Source organism: Rhyacophila brunnea, unplaced genomic scaffold (assembly GCF_057557595.1).
Source record: "Rhyacophila brunnea isolate RB1 unplaced genomic scaffold, BYU_Rbru_1.0 scaffold_18, whole genome shotgun sequence".
NCBI classification, from domain to species: domain Eukaryota; kingdom Metazoa; phylum Arthropoda; class Insecta; order Trichoptera; family Rhyacophilidae; genus Rhyacophila; species Rhyacophila brunnea.
This window is the reverse complement of record NW_028232837.1, coordinates 24,120,567-24,141,829: the sequence shown is the minus strand read 5'-3', so window position 1 is coordinate 24,141,829 and position 21,263 is coordinate 24,120,567. Positions and strand designations below refer to the sequence as shown.

Here is a 21,263-nt window from a genome sequence, read left to right as displayed (position 1 = left end):
ATGGTGTTATTACTGAGGTTTATTTACGTCCGGAGCTATGAAACGTCGAAGCCAAACTATATAATGATCCTAATATGAAAATCCAACTATCAAAGCTGCACAAACGTCAAATTTTGACATTCTTTTAAAGTTTTTAAATAAATAATTATCAATAACTAATTCCTGGCTTATATTACTTATTGTTTCACGTTTGTTTAAGTAGGACCCGGTCCAAATCCTTCATTCATTTTGGATTTGTTTATGTGATTATTTATATGGTGCAGAAATTTCATTGTCGGCTGTTGTTGCTTTATCTCAAGTCACATAATATACGCAAAAAATACATCCGCCTCACTTGCCCGACACTGACGTCGGGTCATACATTGCCCAGCAACTGGACAATAGTTGCAACATTTTTTGGCAATTGCATCGGCAATCTGCAATTTTTGATGCTCGTTTATGGGCCCCTTTATGGATTCAGTAAAATCATGAATTTCATTGTCATAAAATATTGCAGTGACCAAATGATCATTTTAAATTGACAATCTATTCTGATGAATTATTTGCAGGGATATTGCATTTTCCAAACACCAGAAGCATGATAGCCGCCAAAAGAATGAAAACACGGAGAAGGCAGAAACCTCAACCAAGGTTTACGATCCCTTCAAGCTGCTGAAGAACCAAATAGACAAAGACGTCATCGAGTTAAAGCTCAAGAAGGAAACCAACGAGAAGATGAAGAAAGACAACGAGGCAAAGGATGCCGCCAACACAAGGGAGAGGTCCAGGGATAATTTTAAGGGACAAATGTCCGGAGATCGTGACAAGTAAGTTCATTTTGAAATTGTATCATGCGTCATGAATTTTATTTTCTTTGAGTTAACAAGAAAAATTGTTTGCCAAGATATTTTAACGAAAATAGTGAAAACAGTCCTTTTCCATGAGATGTTGTATCGGAAACTGGTGGTCGTACAGCATTGAGATCAAATTCATGTCAAAATGAAACACTTAAAAAATATTTAATGAAAACCACCGAAATACAATGGAAAGACAGAAGAAAATAGGTACCTAGGTAAGTAAAATATTTTAATATTAAAAAAATATTTACCTCTTATTATTTTTTTTAAATATCTAAGATAAATATAACCACGAAGCGACCCTGTGCGAAGTCGGGTACTTCAGCTAGTTACTTATATAAAATACTGATAGATCCTCGTAAGTATCGTCACTGTACACTGTACAGTAGCGTAACCCTCACTTTTCACCAAGGTGACATTTTGATGGTAATGGACTTATTGCACACTCTTACACGAACTGGCCAAGTATCATAAATCCCAAAAAATTATTTTATATCAAAATAATTCAAAACTATTTTTTAAGCCATTTGTAACTTGACAAAAAATATTCCAGCCAAATGCTGTAACCCTCTCTAAACGTAAGCCACAAGGTACGTACAGAGTAAGCCACTCAATTTGTAATAAAATAATATATATAAAATAATAAATAAGTATTAAATAAAATAATAAGTAAATCCAATGCCCACAGTTTTTTTCACTTCCTGAACAATTTGATATTTGAGGGTTACGCTACTTGGCCTGTACAGTGACGGTATTATATATTTTTTCTTTTTAACATTTTTATTCAACTATTTATTTTTCCCCAAGGGGCACAAGTTCGAACTTGCTGGGTGTCTATATTTTTTCAAAAAGATATTTTTTAGTGGTTATATATTTTTCAGAAGTGTCTTCAAATTATGTATGTTATTATAATAATGACAGCGATATTATCAGATATTTGATATCAATCAATATCGAATTAATGTTCTTATTGAATCTTATTAAATTGAAACATTACTGTCTGCAACGCTCCACGAACATCACGTCATATTTTATCTCATTGCAATGCGGTCATCGTTTTTCATTATGACATCTCACGGTAAACTGTGTTACGGCGAAATTTAATACTTACAATTTACACGTAACCCGTGGGTGGTTGCCGCCCAGGTGCCAACCATTGCAACCCACTCACCCCCCATTTCAGAAAATGTGAAAAGAAATTAAGAATAATGAAATATAATAGTCATCTTATTTGTATTAACATAACCGAGTGATTCTAAAGGCATTAATCTATATAAATAAAAATAGTTGGCCATCAGTCACTTTAACTTGTTGACTGCGGAGCTTTTAATTACTTTTTAATTTCCGCATTTAAATAACATGCTAATTATATTGAATGGCCAATTAATTAGTGTACAACAGGTGTACCGTCCGCGTGGAAAAGATTAAACCATGTGAAAATCGTTAACAAAGTTCACTGTTGGTGTCATAACTCATATTTTTCAATGAATAATGTGAGTTCTGTCATCAAGGCCTTTCTAACCATTCAGAGACTGCTCTATTTCTTATCGAGTACTTGTACATAGTGTGTCTTCAGCCTTAGGAGTTTTATATATATTTTTAAAAAATAATGTAAATCGACTCACTCACTCACTCGTTAATATTCAAGGGAGTTCAATACTTTTCTTTTAATTACAAAAAACAGTGCTCTGGTGGTTTTTTGCGATTATCTCAAAACTCGATTTTTGGAATATCTGACTTATGACTCTAGGCAACTCATTTATATTACATATTAAGAAGATACATCAGTGAAACGGCAAATAATTTTCAACTATAGGCGCTACGAAATTTTGGACTCGCTGGCATTCTGAGAGCGAACGTCGAGGTGTGAATACGTCAATTTGTTTTGTGATGGCGACAGGGGTATTAATTCTTAAATCGTGTAAAGATGACTAAAAACGTTACCCATTTACTTGAAAAAGAAAACATGTCAATGAATATTTATTATTGTTAGTAATAGAACATTAAATGGACGCATGTTGGATTTATATGACAAATTATATTTCGTTCGGCATACGTCGTTTTGCACCCGCAACCCGCAATCCGCGCATCGCCTAACCACGATCTTTTTAGACCATGCCTCAACTGAGGTTATAGCCTTAACATATTATAACAAAAACATTGCCCTTTCAGATTTTATAATATTTACTGTCCATTTGTTGGCTGTACAAAAAATCGCACTTTTGCTATTGCAGCAATGTTTTATGACTATTATGTTACCACACTGATCCTCGATCACAGATGAGACTGGAAGTGAATGCTTTTTGATGTTTTGTATACAACTCTGCAATGAAGCCTGACATTCAAGCTTTATTTACCCTACCCGAGTCGTGAACAAGTGACAATGAAAAGGAATTGGTGCGATCCGCGCGGCGCCTCCCATGTGGCTTCATCTAACACCAGCCTTAGAGTTAGCAATAATCAATCACATTATATTGTTTTCTTAATCTTCAGCAGGTCAAAACGCGACGAACGCCGTCGCCCACAAGACGAAAGGAGATTCAACAGATCTGACAGTAGACGCGACCATCCAGCATCTAAAGAACGCGGCTCACGGCAATCCAGGGAGCTTTCCAAAGCATCTAACAAAATTGATGACAAACCTAAATCTTCTCTTGTCGATTTGAAGAGGAACCGAAGCCCCGATGATAGAGCCAGGAAGAGTCCTCCGAGAAGATCTCGCCAGACATCTGAAGAGAGGAAACGGAGGAGCAGGTCTCGTAACGGAAGGAGTCGGTCCAGGGATCGGAGGCCCAATAGGTTCCTAACACATACATTCATTCAAATACTATAAATACAAATGGTACATAATCGAAAATCTTCATTTACTCAATTTACTGTATACATGTTACCGCATTGCATTCCAAGTTAAGCATTAACTAACACTACCTTCGGATCTTGCAATTTAGTGCCACAGCCGGACTACTGACAGTCTTGGTGGACATCAAATGGTTGACTGAGGCTATACTAATGTATAATTTGCATTATACATTAGCACAAAAGCATTTAGGGGTTCAGATTTTATTTTTTTACAATGTTTGATCGTAAGATCATATTATGGGCCTCCACAGAGTAGAGGTTTTATCAACAGATTATCTTCTTTATGGCTGAACGGCTACGCATCAGGCTTATAATGTTGTTGGTCCCTTATCTGGCAAAAATCCACATGTTGTTTTTCAATATGTTTTTGGAACCGGAGTGTGGACCTAATAATTTGAGCAAGTGGCTAACATTCATCAGTTCTGAATTACAATAATAAAATAATTGTATTATCAATTTTCAGAAGGTCAACTTCCCGCAATAGAGATGTCAGAAATCGCAGCCCAAGGGACAGAATGAGGTCTGATTAGTAACTATTTGTCTTCATTTCTTTATTTATTTTTTTCGAATCGAATAGAATTAACACAAGATTTAAGAATTTGACATTCTTTATTGAATACGTTCAACAATTGAGGCGTCTAATTCCAAAAAGCAATAAGTCCACATTTGGTCAAAATCGAGAAAAAAATATGTACGTATTCTTTGTATAATTTTACACAATACGTATTGATCTATAAATTCCAAAACGTGACAAAACCCTATGAAAAAAAATATTTTAAGTCTCGATTTATTACAAAAAGCGCCGACTCCGTGTTTCATATTATTTAAAGCTTGGTTAATTTCGCTCGTATTTAAGTCAACCAACGGGGAACGTTCAATATTGTAAATGGCGTCTCCCATGTTGTAGCATCTGGTAAACTCATGACAGTGCCGCGGAAATATGTGCCTTATGCGAAATAAATTAAAAAGTGAGGTACAAGTAGCGCTACGTCCAATTTTATTACATTTAAGAGTTTATCGGCTGAAACAAATTGCCATTTGGTTCTAATTTCGTCATAGAATACAACGGAAAAAATAATCTTACGTTAAAACAAATGATTGAAGGCTGAAACATAAAAACGTTGTTTCCCGCAAATATCGAATTGTGGACTTGTCGCTTTTTGTAATTAGACGCCTCAATTATTAATTGAGGCTTTTACGTGGTTTTACATTACAAAGCAATAATTCTCCGATATTTGAGTTACATATTTATGTTGACGCCTGTTTCAGTCTTTAAAGTAAACTCATCTTCAGAACAATGGTAATAACTAATTTTCAAAACCTAAAACTGAACACTCACAATTCCCAAATCGTGACAGAAAGGGAGAGTAGAGTGCATTGTGTTAATCTATGTTATTTGTTCTTATCATGCCATCCCTTAACGGAAATCGGCCACCATCGGCGCAATCTTTGCTTTATCATCTCTGCTACCCGGAACAGTTTGGTGAAGCTGCACTCGCACCGATCATGGAGGTTCTTAAGCCACGAAATGCGGCCGTCGTTATCTGCTACATTTACTTTTCCTGGGATAACAAGCTGGGGAATGCTGTACTTTCGTCCTCCTGTAATGTGGCAGAAGTACTGTGTTGTTTTCCAGTTTTGATACTACACAGAACTTCTCGATCCTTTCCCAATCATTTGAGAATGTCGACATTTGTCATTCGTTCAGTCCAAGAAATTTTGAGAACGCGTCTGTACAGTCTCATCTTGAAAAATTCAAGTCTCCGTGACATCTGATTTAGTGTAAATACTTCCATACCACAAAAAAGGATTGAGAGTACATAACAGCGAACCATATGCAGTCTCAGATCTAAGTTTTGATCTCAATCGTTAAGGAGTCTCATTTTGAGAAAGACACTCCTTGCTATCTTTTATAATCAGTGGCGGTTCGACGACTTTCTAGTTAGTGGGGTTTAGTTATTAATTATACACCCACCTACTGTCTCATGTTTTACATTATGTAATCAATTGGGAAATGTGTAGTTTTTAGAATAAATAATACATAATATGATTAACTGAGTCGTTATTTATCTTATCTACAAAACGTGTTTAAAAATATTAACCTAATTAATAATAATTAGTATAGACACCATTATCGGGTTTGAACAACAACATACAGCGAGCTTTTTTTACTTACCTAGGGGTTATTTGAATCGCTCCACAGTATGCGTTCGCATCCTTTGTGGAACGAGATTTGTACGGCAGTGACGGGATGGGACCGAGTCATTCCCTGGTCAGCGAAAAATAGACGCCATAGCTTTCTTAATTTGTACATAGGTGTCACCGTGAAATAGAGCGTATTTAATTTAATTACTTATTTTAAAACCGCGTAATCATCATTATGTTATTACATAATTTACAATCATTGCTTTTTTATTTGTATAATAATAAATATCTATAAAATAGTGACGGGTTTAAATGGATTAAATAAATAATTAAATAAGTAGTTCATTTAATCATGTAATGAAGTAGGTATATTATGTCCAATAATAAAAATATCTATGTATTTTTGACATGGTTGACATTTGATATGGATGTGGGGATGATCTCTACAAAGCTTTAAGGTAGAGCCGCCCCTGTTTATAATTATTTATTTCACTTCAAGATTTAGTTCTACGGACTTGAAATATTTTTAGGCGGCTCTGAATTAACACAATGTAAACATGGGGTGGGTCCACATACAAAATTCTTCTAAAAAAACTATTTTTTTTGTTAGTACTCTATTGGTCTGAAGTGTTCAAGTATATCGTGGTCAGTTTCCACAAGATAGGAAAGCAAAAAAAAAATGGAAGGTTCTGTCTATTTTCTGTAGAACATTACTGTGATATATTCTTATTTAGATTTACTGTAAATGTCTACAATGCGTTATAATAAATATGTTTATCGAATGTTTTTAATATGGAATTTTTGTAGATCACCGTTACCATTGAGAAAAGGCGGCCGAGACAATCGCTCCCCGGGGCGCCGCCGATCCCGCAACCGTTCCCGATCCAACAGCCGCAAGAGACAATCCTCTCCGAGAGACAACAAGAAACGGTCCACCAGAAGATCTTATTCGTCTTCTTCGTCGTCGTCTTCTGATGGGAAGTCAAAGGATAAAGCAGAGAAGCAGCTTGAAGTGGAACTGCAGAAGAAGTTAAAGCGAGCGGAGCAGTTGTTGGTGCTCAAGAAGAAGATGGAGATTGAAATCGCCGAGAGTGAGAGGCGTAAGGCGGAGGCATCGGTAAGATATTAGTCTAATTCAAGGGTGGCCAACCTTTTGCATACCATGCACCAATTTTTTTCACAGACGAGTTCAGATGCGCCATACAACTCAAGCACCTTTTCTACTTTCTTACGTTCACGGTTGGGGTTGGAAAATAGGGATAGGGGTAGGATCTGCTTCGCTTAGGGGAGGAAAAGGAATAATTCAATCATGCAATTAAATTAATTAATTTATGCCACTTCAAAAAACATATGTTTATTGGAGCAACCAATCTACAATAGTCAGAAATGATGTCGTGGACCCCGCTGATGGTGCTACAGCTGCCGGAGAGTTTTGTTTAGTGAAGATAACAATGGACCACAGTTGTTGGATACAATGAGAGAGAGAGAGCTCCGAGTGGGATGCAGCACTGGGAGCTTTTGAGCGTTTGGATTTCGCTAGTCTTTCAATGTTTGGTGTTAAATTTGTTACTGAGAGCAGCAGAGAATTCTTCAAATTTGAATTAGTTATTCGCATCCTTATTTTGCTTTTAATAAATTTCCTGGATGAAAATGCTTGTTCACATCTGTATGTATATCCAAAGCGACATATATAAATTTTTGCAAATTTTCTTATAAATGGGAGCATGTGTTTTCTTCTTTAGCAATATCATAAAAACGGCTTTCAAATGACCCTTGCAATATCTTGATTTTTTCAAGATACTGTTCACATCCTACAATTGTAAACTGTCAAAAAATGGGACGAACTGATGAGTAAGAAGGCTGTATGACTTGAACTGAAAGCACTCAGGTGTTGAAAATATGAAGATGGATTCAGTTATGGCGCCTACTTCAAAAGAATATGTAGGCGCAAAGATGCAATGTGCCACGGTTTAGCCACCCTAATTAATTCCAAAATATTTTTATAAACGTTTCTATTTTATAAAATATGCCAGCTACTATAATATGTAGTAACACCACAAAAAATGTAAGGTACCATTTCTTCCCGTGTGCAAGAAGTACCATACCCAAACTATTGGACGTTGTTTAAATTGTGATGAATTCGAAGGGTAGTGATTAAATTAACTGCATGCCATTCTGCGTCAGTGATTCTTTTGTAACAAGGCTTTTAGCAATTAATATAATTGTTATTATTTTCAGCAGTTGGCTGCTAAGGAGTCTGTTGAAAATAAAAATGACGAATTTACCATTGTCGGAAGAGACCAGCTAAAAGACATTAATAAAGATGATCGTGGTAAGAATTTCTTCATTCACATTTTACATATGCCAATAATTACTCGAAGACTTTGAGGAAAAAATTTTATTTGTGCAAATAGATTTTAATAATCAAACTGCAAAGTCTTTTCACATTTATTTGTAGCAAAATTTACATTTTTTGCTCTGAGATATAAATTATTGATAAGACAAGAGTTCTTACTAGACACATTTCAGTCGCTTTGGTGATGGTTTTGCTCTTCCAAATTGATTAGTTTTGAAATAGCAATATTAGTTTTGTAGTGCTTATGTTCATCTCTAGGCCCATCGATTTCCTTCCATCAGTGGCGAAGGGTGGAGGTAGGCTCCGACATAAATAGTGCACACTAAACTTTGTCAGTCAAAGTATTTGTTTTCATTGAACTAATACTAAAATATGTAGATAGTGTTTGTTAGTTTTTAAAATCCAATTATACTCTGCCTAATCCAAGACATGGTAAATAGTAGTAAAAAAAATATTCATTTATCTATAAAATATCCAAAATTGTGCTATTAAATCATACATCATTTTAGATATTTATAGATAGAAGAATATTTGTATCGATTATGGTTTGGTAAGGCAGGGCTTAATGAATTTAAAAAAAAACCTAACTAACACTATCTGTAATATATATTCTTAATTCAGCGAAAACAAATAAGTATGACTGAAGAAGTGTGCACTATTTTTGTCGGATCGTCGATAGACTATACCAGGGGGGGGCAAACTTTTTGGATGGAGGGCCAAATTCAAGAATTAAAAATGAGCGGCGGGCCGCAAGTAAAATACCATTTTTAGATATACACTATTTATTATCACGAAAAATAAACATTACAAAAAATTAATGAGAAGAATGAAACTGATGTACCTTTTTTAACCTTTTTTTAAATTCAGGTGTTAATTTTGTAGTTGATATTCTCAAAGCTGCTTATAAATGGGCATCGGAGATATTTGATCGTAAAGAATTTTTATTGAGGTTCATGATCGAAAATGTTTGTTCACATATAGGTTGATCCAAAAATAACGAACATTTTTCTTTCATAATCTTTAACCCGGCACCTGCCTCAAAAATCGTATGACGCACCATAACTACGCATGAATTTCATTATCGTCTTTGTTCTATACTAAAAAAAGCAATAAAAAATATGTCACAGCTCCAGTCGAGAACCCAAAACCATTAAAATAATTTCGACACACTAAAAAACCGTAATAAATCAGTTATAATATCAGAAACACTCGAACAAACGAATGCTATCCAAATTTGAAAGAACTCACCGTAAGACGCCATTTTGTAGCCAATAGTTAGAGCTCTGCGCGGTGTGTACTATTTCGACACTTGTGCATTACGTTCCCACGAATTGAAGTGTTACTAATTTTCAAGTGCATATCGATAAATCACATATTAATGTCTTCGGGTTGAGTCGTAAACAAATATAAAGGGGACCCTTTTAATATATTTAAACTACACAAACACTTAACTTATTGAATATTATTGATAAATTAACACAAACTCACATATTAAAAAAAAAAAAACAAATACAATAATAAACCTATTTTAAAATTCTTTTGACGTGTGATATATTTTAAAGCAAGGTGACAGACATAACGCAACATCACACGTTGGGCACATATAGCGAGAGAGTTTTGTTTTTTTCGGATTTTTTTTAGAATTCCCGCATACGAAACATCTCCTTCTAGGCTTATCGGTATTTTGTGTCGGTAAAATGTATTCTGGCAAATGTCCCGTTGCACTTTTGGGCAATAATCGTACGGGATTATCGCTAGTTGACGCTGTCGGCTTGGGCAGGGGTGCATTTGAAATTCTCACACAATATTTGTTCACTAATTGTTTTATTACACAGAGTTGAAAATCGCCCAATGTTTTTTTGTCACATTTAATAAATTTATATAAATAAAAAGCATTTAATAAATATAAGTCGATCATGTGGAATGCGACCTTTTTATACCACTTGATCGACTTTCTCATACACGACAAGTTGCTAAGCATCATGTCGGACTTATCTATCGTACCCATATTTTTGTTATAATCTATAACACATTTTGGTTTTTCGATGTTTTCGCCAGTTCTATAGTTCACTTTTCCCGTTGGTCCAAATGATGCATCGTGGAGGGTGGATAGCATGTGAACATCCCTCCTATCGTGCCATTTCAGAGCCAAAAGTGGACTATTGTACTTAGACTCGGTATCTCCCTTTTTCAGTTTGCTGAACTCTGGCATATCTTTACGATTTTTTCTCACTGTACCGCAAGCATTCGTTTTGTGAGAGTGAAGGTATTTAAAAAGCGCCGGACTCGAATACCAGTTATCACACCATAAGGTGTGACCTTTCCCGATGTAGTCTTTCATTAGCGTTGTCACTACCGCACCGGAAATACCGAGATTTTCATTGTCTTGTATGTCAGTCCCTTCCCCACAATAAATTATAAAGTCAATAATATATCCTGTCATTACGTCACACATCACAAACATTTTTATTCCAAATCGATGTCTTTTGGAAGGAATGAATTGTTTAAAAATTAATCTACCCTTAAACACGATTATGCTCTCATCTATGCAAAGATTCTGATACGGTATCATCGTTTCCCTAAAAATTGTTCTTGTGTGTTCTAACAGTAATCTAATTTTAGCTAGTCTATCATTTGAGGCGGTCACACTAGGATCAGAAAAATGAAGCATTTGTAAAATAAGTTGGTATCGATTTCTAGCCATTATTTTCCCAAAAATGTCTGCATGCAGGTAAGGATCGGTACTCCAATGTTCCTCTATCGACGTGTGCTTATTTCGAGTCATCAGCATTGATACGGCAAAAAATGTATACAACTCCGGCACTGACGTGTCTGTCCAATTGTGTGATCGCGATTTCGGTCCAAGGTCTCCCGCACTGTACGAATGGTTAAAAAATGTATTCGTTTGGTTCACTATTTCCGACATTATATTTTTATTCAAAAAATGTTCAAAGAAAAGACATTCGGGAGAGGATTCGTTCAAGTCGTTCGATGTCACGCCAGATCGACAATCATTGAATTCGTGAACTATTGGAATATACGGGCCAGTTCTCCACGACCGCAAAAATTCAATTGGCTCGTCAGAGTCCGTATCGTCGACGTCATGATCAGTCTCATGCTGTTCCAATTCCTCTTCCGACATATCATAATCTGAGTCCAATTCCTCATTAGTACGCACATTTTCTTCCTCCATATTTACGCACTATAAAACTATGAAATGTTTTTAAAATGTTTAACTACAGTATTAGGGAACGCCAAATCACAGAAACCATTAAACTCACACACAATAGTTATTGATATCAGTATTAATTTTCACATTCACTAAAATGGGACACGGTAGACAGTACAAAAAGTATTTTAAAAATCGCGGTAAAATAAAATCATACGTTCAATAGTTAATCATGCCAGTTTTAATGTGATAAGTACACCAGACAGCAAAAAAAGTATTTATCAACGATTGCGGTAAATATTCAACTTGTATGCGATAAATACAATCCCGCGCAATGGCCCGCTCGGTTGAAAGTCTGTCGTATACTGCGCAGTCGCGGCGCGCAGTTCAAACTGATTTCTGTCGACCGGCAAAACTTGGCCGTACGAATTGGTTCGAAACTTTGGTGATTATTTTATATTTAGAACCAATGCTTTTAAAATATGTCATAGGTGGCAGGAGAAGGACAAATCAGGCCAAATTTACGTGAAAAAATCAGTCCCGTATGATAAATATGGACGCGGTGGCATCGATTTATACACATGCACATTGCGAATTTGGCCGATTTGTACAAGGTGTGTGACATCGGCGCCGGCCGGGTTAAGTTGGTCGAAATTGTCTGAATTAAGGGCATTGTAAAATTTGGAGATTTCTTCACGACGATGCAATTCTCTTAAATCAGTGTCACACTGCAGATCAATAATCTCAAGTTGTAGCTCTGTCGGCACACTATCAATATCTATTGAAATCGATGTTCAACGTAGAAAATAGTGGTTACATAGTGTGACACGAGACGCAAGGAAGACGTACTGAGATAATACATTTACGAAACAAGAAATTCTTCAAATTTTAATCTATTGTCAATATTTTTTAAAAAATTATAAAAAAGTTATTCGTAATCAGAAGTACAATTAATAATGGCGGGCCGCAAAAAAAACCCGGCGGGCCGCAGTTTGCCTCCCCCTGGACTATACTATAAACTATTATAGTATGGTTTAGGCAGGGTTTAATTGAATTTTAAAAACTAAACTGTACCATCTGCAAATTGTATTCTTAGTTCAATAAAAACAAATAAGTATAACTGACAAAATTTTGTGTGCACTACTTATCTCGAATCTTAACATCCTACCTCCAACCGTCGCCACTGCCTTCCGTCAACTCAGTGTAGCAAAATAGATTCATCAAATTAAACAGACATTAAAATTTATTAGCGGTTTAAAATACAATAATGAATTCTGTTGTTTTTAGGTATTAAAATAAAACCTACAAGCAAGAGATCTTCCTCGTCATCCAGTTCAAGCAATGGTGATTCCAAGAAAAAGAAGAAAAAGCAGGACAAGAGGAATCGAAGCAGCAGCTCCAGTTCCAAGTCCAGAACTCAAAACACCAAATACAAGAAGAAGAGGTCTTCGTCTACTTCTTCGTCTGATTAATCCTAGCCAATTAATGCGTTGGTGTGCCAATGAGAGATTTGGTATAGATAATTAGTAAATACTTACAGTAGAAAATCAAAATCAGGAATAAAATAAAATTACAGGTTAAAGTCTGTTTGTATGTCTCTGGGTTAGTATGCATTCGGTACTTTTTCAATTCATCACAAGTAATACTGCAATGTATAAATAAAGCCGGGTACTCATTAGTAAGTAAGTGTAACCAGTGAAAATGAATAAGAGTGAACTGTAACCATTCCAGATACGGTAACCGGCACTAGATGTAAAATAATTATTTATTAGGCTTGTAAACTAATTATTTGGCGTCCATACTAGTTACTGTGTCTGCAAGAGTTACAGTACGGCTCGCTAATGAGTACTCGGCTTAAGAATCCGGATACTAAAATAGAGAATTTTAAGATATACTTATTTATAACCTTACTATTTGTTTATACAGTACAATAAATTAATTAATTAAAATAATATTAAAAATTACCACATACGTACAGCGAAACCTCGATTTTACGTTGATGAACAAAAAAATAGCAATCAAAGGAACCTGATCACTTCCAGAGCCGAGTTAACTCGTCAAAGCATGTATGTCGCGTCAGGCAATAGACGAGTTAACTCGTGCGTTCTTGTAAACATCATAGCTTCTGATTAAACTGTTTGTGTATATTTTCTAAACAATATTTATCATTTTAGTGTGAAAATATTCACGATAAACTCGAGAAACATGTTGATTTGAGAAGTTTTAACAAATATTTATCATTCTGTTCCTATTTCATATTTTTTAAGGGATTTATTTTATTCCAAGAATAGCTGGCCTACACAAGTATCCGCCTAGTAAAAATTGACTGGCAGTGAAAAGATAAAAATGATTTTTTTTTATACAAATTGGTTTGGAGCATATTACGTCAACGTGTTCTTTCATTTTTTTCTTTCTTTTCGAGAATGTTTCTTTTATTTTGAATGGACAATGTTTTCTTTGCGGAGACATTATTTGAATGGGGGCGTAAATAAAAAAACATTGCAAAACAATAAACTTAAATAATCACATTGTGATGACATTACCTCTGTCTCGGTCACTCCAGTCATGATGTATTGTATATAAATAGAATGCGCCTTTGGAGTTCATTTCAATAATGTCATGCATTGAATTGAATGTATTCAAATAATTTGAATTTTGGTAAATCGAGGGAAATAATGACGTAAACCCAGGAATTAAATTTACTAAAATATAACAGGACTGCAGAAAGTTCACTCAAATAACTGAAAAATGGTATTTCCGGGCACGTAAAATCGAGGTTCCGCTGTACTTGTCTATGGTATGTAAAGGATTCAAACATGTAATTCTTTGTATAAAAAGTAATCATAAGTACCTATTTTATTTCTGTTATTTGATGTATACGGACTTTATGTGTGTATATAATGGTATTGTTTTCATAGTAACGTCTCTAATTTTAATGTTTTTGTCTGACACGTACTACCATTCAAATACTAAAAACACTAAAATACACATAAAGAAATAGATACTAATATTATTTCTCAAAATGGTAGTACTAGATCATTCGAAAATAAGACCTCATTTATAGAATGTTTACAATAGTTATGTAGAATTCTCATTTGCCGATAATATAACTCTGAAATTAATTTACTCAATTTGGTGACATGCATTTAAATTTTTTTAATTTTCAGCTCCTCAAGTGGAATAATTTTTATGTACAGACATGATCATTATCAACTGGAGTCGATCCACTCTGGATAAAGGCTAAATACCTTTTTTTTTAATTTACCTCCAAATACATTTTAATATATTTCTTTACATCTATTATTTATCATGTTATTATGATGAGCAAAAAAATTAATTTCAACATCGTATTAACCAAAGGATTTGGACTATAAATAGAAGGAGTTTTATACTTTATTTCTGTTATTTCATTTTTGAAATTATTTAGCAAATGCATGAAGCATGGTTTTGTTGGTAAACTCCACAAATATTAACATCGCTCAGTTGGCATACCGATTTTCCAGCACACCCAATGGCTGCCATTTTATGTTCATTGTGATTAATTACTCGACTGTAGTTATAAACGGTTTTATATTAATTTTAGAGGTTTTTCAACTAAATGATAATACAGTACTCTCTCAGTAGGTCGCCACCCCAAAAACCAGGCAAATGTCCAATTAGTAAAAGCGGCGGATTATACATACAAAATATAGTCAAAATTAAAACAGGTATTTCGTAAAAATAGTTTTTATTGGGAATTTTGTACTAGCAAAGTCCCGGTAGATTGTTCCATGCCTGAACTACGTTAAATACGACGTTTTTTATGTTAATTTCTTTTAAAGTTTTGGAAATGTCCCCTTCTCTGCTTATTGCATCCATCAAAATTCCAGCTCACATGGCACGCGGCGGACTACTGAATTTGACATACGAATACCGGCGAATTAAAGAGCTTGATTTTATGCTTTTAAATAGTAAAAATAACGGCGGATTATAGTAGTTGTCGGATAATCGTGCGGCGGATTAGTGAGAGTACTGTACTGAAGTGTAGTATTTTTATTAACTGCTTATCTACTCATCGTGACAGATTGTCTTTTTACACACCCTACAACTTGGCAAATACATGTCATAAGCAGTAGTGTGAAGTTCTCTGCAAATGTACCTGCATTTTATATTTAGGCTCCATCTCTATAGAAAAGGTTTTTTTAAACATTTGGACCTTTTGGACCAAATTTGGACCTTACCGTAGTTTACCTCCCGCATACAGATATTATGTCATTATCGATAGATATGTATGCTTTCACACCGTTATCAAGAATATACTTAGACATAAAATACAACAAAAAATAATATCATGAGTTCGCAAAACATGAAGAGGTGAGAGGATTTAACAACTATTATTATATAATTAAAAATTAAGTTTCATGTATTTTTCTCGTGGAACAGATCTCGAACATGTAACAGATGTAAGCATTTTATTCCCATATTATGGTCTATTAAAAAATGTCATTATTATTTTCATTGTACATATTATAACAATCTATATTTCGAATGTTTTGGCTAGATTTGTCTTCCTTCGAAGACTAAAAATATGAATATTTTGTTGTGGAATAGTACTTATAATATGTCATTTGAAAATAACACCTCCTTGTGGATGCACTTCTATCCTCAGCACCTCAATTGTAGCATTGTGATCAATGAAATTATAAAACATTTTATGTACTGTATTATGTTGTTTTACATATTTTATAACAAATCATGTATTACGATGATCTGTTCTTGCATGTGTTCTTTTGAAAATAAACTTAATTTCTCTTGAGTTGCATTTGTTTTTTTTTCCCCCAGATTTGAGTATAATAAATTTGTGTATAGTATAAATTAATCGTCCGGTCATGTTATGATTTTATATTGAAGCTTAGGTTCGGACCTAGGGCGATTGGGCCTAATCGGGCCTCACATCCTAAGTATCCACAGGTGTCAGAATCAAATATTTGACCAAGTATTTTAATAAAGGGCCCTTGAGCAGTAGAATCATATAATTCTGAGGAACATCAAGAATGGCATTAATGTAGCATTATTGGCTGCTTATCTACATCTACGCATGGTGGCAGATTGTCTTTTTATACACCCTGCAAATTGACAAATAAATGTCATAGCAGTAGTCCGAAGATCTCTGCAAATTAACTTCCAATGTGAAGTTACTTGTATTTAAACTATTTAATGGACCAGCGATCCTTTTTTTGCTTCAATTTCATACAAGGTTTTTCAACATCTTTGAAGACGGTAAATAGTATCGATACTTCATATTTTAATATGTATCGAAAGTACAATTAAAATAATATTAAAAATTACCACATACGTACAGTGAAATCTTGATTTTATATTTATGAACAAAAAAACCGCAATCAAAGGGAAAACATATATTTAACCTGATCACTGCCAGAGCCGAGTTAACTCGTCAAAGCATGTATGTCGCGTCAGACCATGAACGAGTTAAGACGCGGGGGGTTCTTGTAAACGTCATAATTTTTGAATGAACTGTTTGTGTATATTTTCTAACAATATTTATCATTTTAGTGTGAAAATATTCACAATACACTCGAGAAACATGTTGATTTGGTAAATTTTCAGAAATATTTATCATTCTGTTCTTATTTCATATTTTTTAAGGGATTTATTTTATTCCGAAAATAGCTGGCCTACAAGTGTCCAGCTAGTAAAAATTGGCTGGCAGTGATAAGGTTTTAATATCCTTGGGTTTTATGGCCGAGCGTACCCTGCTTCAAAACCTTGGTCCATGGCAACTCGCTTTCACATTTCTATCTTATTAATCTGTTCTGTGTTTGCAATAAACATTTCCATAATATTGTAAGATCAGAATTTTAAAATTTGATTATTTTTTATTGAAATTCAAAATACTGGTAAAATTTGTCAAAGGATGGTATAAAAAAGTTCAATTAATCCTAATTCTACTGTATAGAGTAGTTCATCTCAGTATAAGTGTATTGAATCATATCTCAAAATGGTATAAAAAAGTTCAATTAATCCTAATTCTACTGTATAGAGTAGTTCATCTCAGTATAAGTGTATTGAATCATATCTCAAAATGGTATAAAAAAGTTCAATTAATCCTAATTCTACTGTATAGAGTAGTTCATCTCAGTATAAGTGTATTGAATCATATCTCAAAATGGTATAAAAAAGTTCAATTAATTCTACTGTATAGAGTAGTTCATCTCAGTATAAGTGTATTGAATCATATCTCAAATATTTGCATGTGGCGCCCTCACACAGCGGAGAACTTATACTAGTGGATCTATAGTAGAAATATTTTGAATTGAAGAGCATCAATACCCCTGAATATATCCATGTTTATTCTAAGCACTTTGATAATAAAATGTGAAAGCGATGTTCTCCAGTACCTATTTCTATATTATGGACAACTTTAACTACCTACCTATCTACTTATACTGTCCAACAAGAAGATTTAGGCAATAACCGGAAGTCGCTGTTGTCGACTAAATAGGAGGAGCTTGTTAGTTTTAACACGTAGCCAAGATGATCTTGCTGTACAGTAGCAAGCTTGATTTTTTTTGGAAATAGACTACTTTCAGAAATGTCTTATTTTATCTTAGCGAAATTTTCGATGTCAGGGATGGAGAACCTTTTAATTAAAATTTTTTTCATTTCTTTCTTGAAGCCCAATTAGTACAGTGGCAAAACTCCCAGGCTTGAGGAATTTACATATTTGATTATGTAAATTAATATATTTTGACCTCACTGAGATCGAACCCGGAGCTCCCGGATGGAAGGTCAGCACCTTACGCACTGCACCACAAGAGCCGCATGTTGAAAGGCCGCTTATGGCCATGTTCAAGAAATTTCAATTTAAAAAAAATGACAATATGGATTCATTCAAAAGGCTGCACTTAATGGCAAAGAAGGCTACATGTTGATGTATACCGTCACTGTTCTGGCAGAAGACACTAATTCGAAAAAATGACATATTGAGTTAGTTATACCAAAATGTTCCTTATTTCAAACTTTACCGTCTGGAAACCTTCTTAATAAATAAACAGTCTTTATTTTAAAGTCATCCTTTTTACGATTACTTAATAAACTCACATGAAAGATCATTTCAAACATTTTAACAACTTCAAAGTCAAATTACTCAAAACTAGTATTCTCCAGTTAGTGTGTTCTGCCAGAACAGAGACGATACATTTTTGAGTATTTTTGATTCCCTTCTCGTCACAAAATATTTCACCCGTATCGGCTAAATTAAGTTAAGTTTTTACCACCTTTTTGTTAAAAATTAGAATAGGTATATTTTTTTGGTTTTATGACTACAACCCCACCCCCCCCCCCCCCCCCCCGAACCCCACCGTCACATTATATCGGGCCCCCTTCGTGGACCTTCCTCAATGGACAGAGATATAAATAAAACAAAAATTCAAACTGCTGGTTAACAAATTTCTATGTCCACTCAAAGGTATCTTATTATGATATCTCAGCGGGTCTATTCTATACAAAAGGCTGTTTTCGTCCGCTAAAACCTCTAACTAGGGTATGTTTGTATCAAATTATTAACACGTATTGTAACAATTATAATTAGCCGGTATTAATTGTTGCAATAAATGATATATTTTAACGGCATGCCCCCTGCCTGTGCTAAAATTTAGAGCATGAGCGATAGAGAGAGAGACAGTTTCGTCTGATTAACTGATTACAATACAATTACAATTATAATATTTCAATATAAAATGTATGTAACAAATACTAACACATTTTAGCACGTTAACGGTCGATAGTCGCCATTTGTATAGAATAGACCCGCTGGTCTGAAATCTGTTGTAGTAAATAATATTTAATATATTTTATACAATCAAAACTACAATAAGATAGGTACGTAATAATGTATGCAAAAATAATTTGAATCAATAAATTTAGTAATGATAGAGAGCTCAACTCAAGTGAAAATGACTATAATAAATTGGTAATAATAATTAGTGGGTATGATAAGAGACATCTGTCCGTGACATGTGTAAGTATTTTTCAAACGTTGAAAAAAATTAGCAATCGTAATAATAATATTGCCAAAAATGTTTGCAAAATTCGCATACCTGTGTCGCATCGCATCTACTACAAAACCATTCACCGGCCGGCACAAACACAACAATTCCAAATAAATTTATTATGTCTGTTTCATTTACACGCCAGTCATTTCTTTCGATAAAAAGAGAAAAAAATCCATGGGGCCGCAATAATAAATTCGTAAAAGACGAAATAAAAACGTATATACCTACTTGCGCTCAGATAAATGAAATAATTGTATATCCTTCCTTGTTATATTACGTCATGGGTAATTGAAAGTGTGTACGTAGGGTGACCATACGATATAGTAAGTATCAAACACCATGACATTGACACCTCAAGTGGGAAAAGAATTATATTGCATATTATATCTGGCTTTAACGCATACGCCCTCTCTCTCTCTCTCTGACACATTCACGCGTTTTTGTTGCGCGATCGCATAAATAGAACATCGACGTTGAATCCCTCTCATGCACGCTGCACTCAATCGCTAGTCACGTATATTATGCATTTCTCTCATACACGTTGGTATTTAAATTAACAATTCATTATTTAGCTATGAATGTTGTTACCCTACACTGCTTTACCTATGATCTGGTATTTTTTTTTAGGTAATGACTGCTGAATGACTTAGGCTTGGGTCAAATTAAGAGGCTCAGAATGTTTAGAATTTAGATTATTATTTTTATTAAAACTTTCCCTTTACAGTAACTATTATTAAAATATATTATTAAATATGTGTCCACCACTCATATCACTAGTCTCTGATTTTGCATTTCGAAATTATAGTGGCATCACAAGGCAAAATCTTCGTGATGCTCCCCTTTACAATGGACCAAGCAAGGCGAATGTTGGCGCCCTTTGATCTAGTGTGTCACCGTCAGTGCGTCGAAGTTCGGGACAACATAACGCGTGTGTCGACCTATACAATCGTGACCACATATTCGCCTTACATGGCCCAATATGAAAGGGGCATTAGATGATTTGAACTGCTGTAAGAGTCGTTGGCACATGTATTCTGGATCATAAATTACGATTGACAAAACGTGATTTTCCAAAATAGCATATCTTGCCGACATATTTCCAAATGAATAAAGTTAGTATGTTTTATCTTTCCATGAAAAAAGTTTAAACCGTTTTAATGCATGACATATAATTAGGACCATTTTTTTGCCTGCGATTCATTTTGTGCGCTACGCAATAATGTAAAAGGGTTATGCAACTAAAAGTAATAAGGAAACGCTTTAGAATATCATCTTTGGTCTATTAAAATGCGTTAACAAGATTTTTTCCGTGACGAAGTTACGACTATATTTTGGTGGGATAAATAGTGAAAATATATCACGAAAACCAATAATAATTTTATTTCAAAATGTTCTCACACCAACTTGTAAATTGTCACTAACGCCGATTTGACAAGCAATCTCGATCTGAAATATTTATTATATTGATATTAGAAAAATACATTAATGAGTAACAATAATAATAACACACTATCATATCATCATCAGTTTGGATCAATCCACTACTCGATGAAGGCCTTATCAACAGATTTTAATCTTTGGATAGTAGATTTGTATGTTACATTCTAACCTATTTACTGCCGTATTACTCGTTGACTCAGCAACTTCATATAGGTATCTCTTTCGGACTTCTTCTGCCTCTATGATGCCAATTGCTATGTGCTATGCTACCTATAGTATAGTCAGGTTGCAACATAGTTCAAATCAAACGATAATTAAAACAGAATTATCAACGGGTCAGCCCTATTCTTCTCGGCATTCTACGACACGTAATGCCTGTGGCCACTTGAAGACCCGTGACACTC

The 21,263-nt window shown here is 34.5% G+C and overlaps 1 protein-coding gene across 4 annotated transcripts in view; it reads left to right on the top strand.

Annotated features, from left to right (window-relative positions):
* The window catches only part of Moca-cyp (nuclear cyclophilin protein Moca-cyp), a 31,444-nt gene extending 18,466 nt beyond the window's left edge, over window positions 1–12,978 (top strand). For 2 of the 4 annotated variants that reach the window (XM_085945440.1, XM_085945438.1), the window contains exons 15-20: window positions 549–806; window positions 3,330–3,635; window positions 4,159–4,215; window positions 6,648–6,957; window positions 8,082–8,172; window positions 12,653–12,978. In XM_085945440.1, coding sequence (XP_085801566.1) covers window positions 549–806; window positions 3,330–3,635; window positions 4,159–4,215; window positions 6,648–6,957; window positions 8,082–8,172; window positions 12,653–12,837 — 1,207 coding nt within the window. In that variant the 3' untranslated portion in view covers window positions 12,838–12,978. Of the gene's footprint in view, window positions 1–548; window positions 807–3,329; window positions 3,636–4,158; window positions 4,216–6,647; window positions 6,958–8,078; window positions 8,173–12,652 lie in introns of all 4 variants that reach the window. The other 2 variants (XM_085945439.1, XM_085945437.1) reach the window with 1 other exon arrangement.
* Window positions 12,979–21,263: the final 8,285 nt, after the last annotated feature.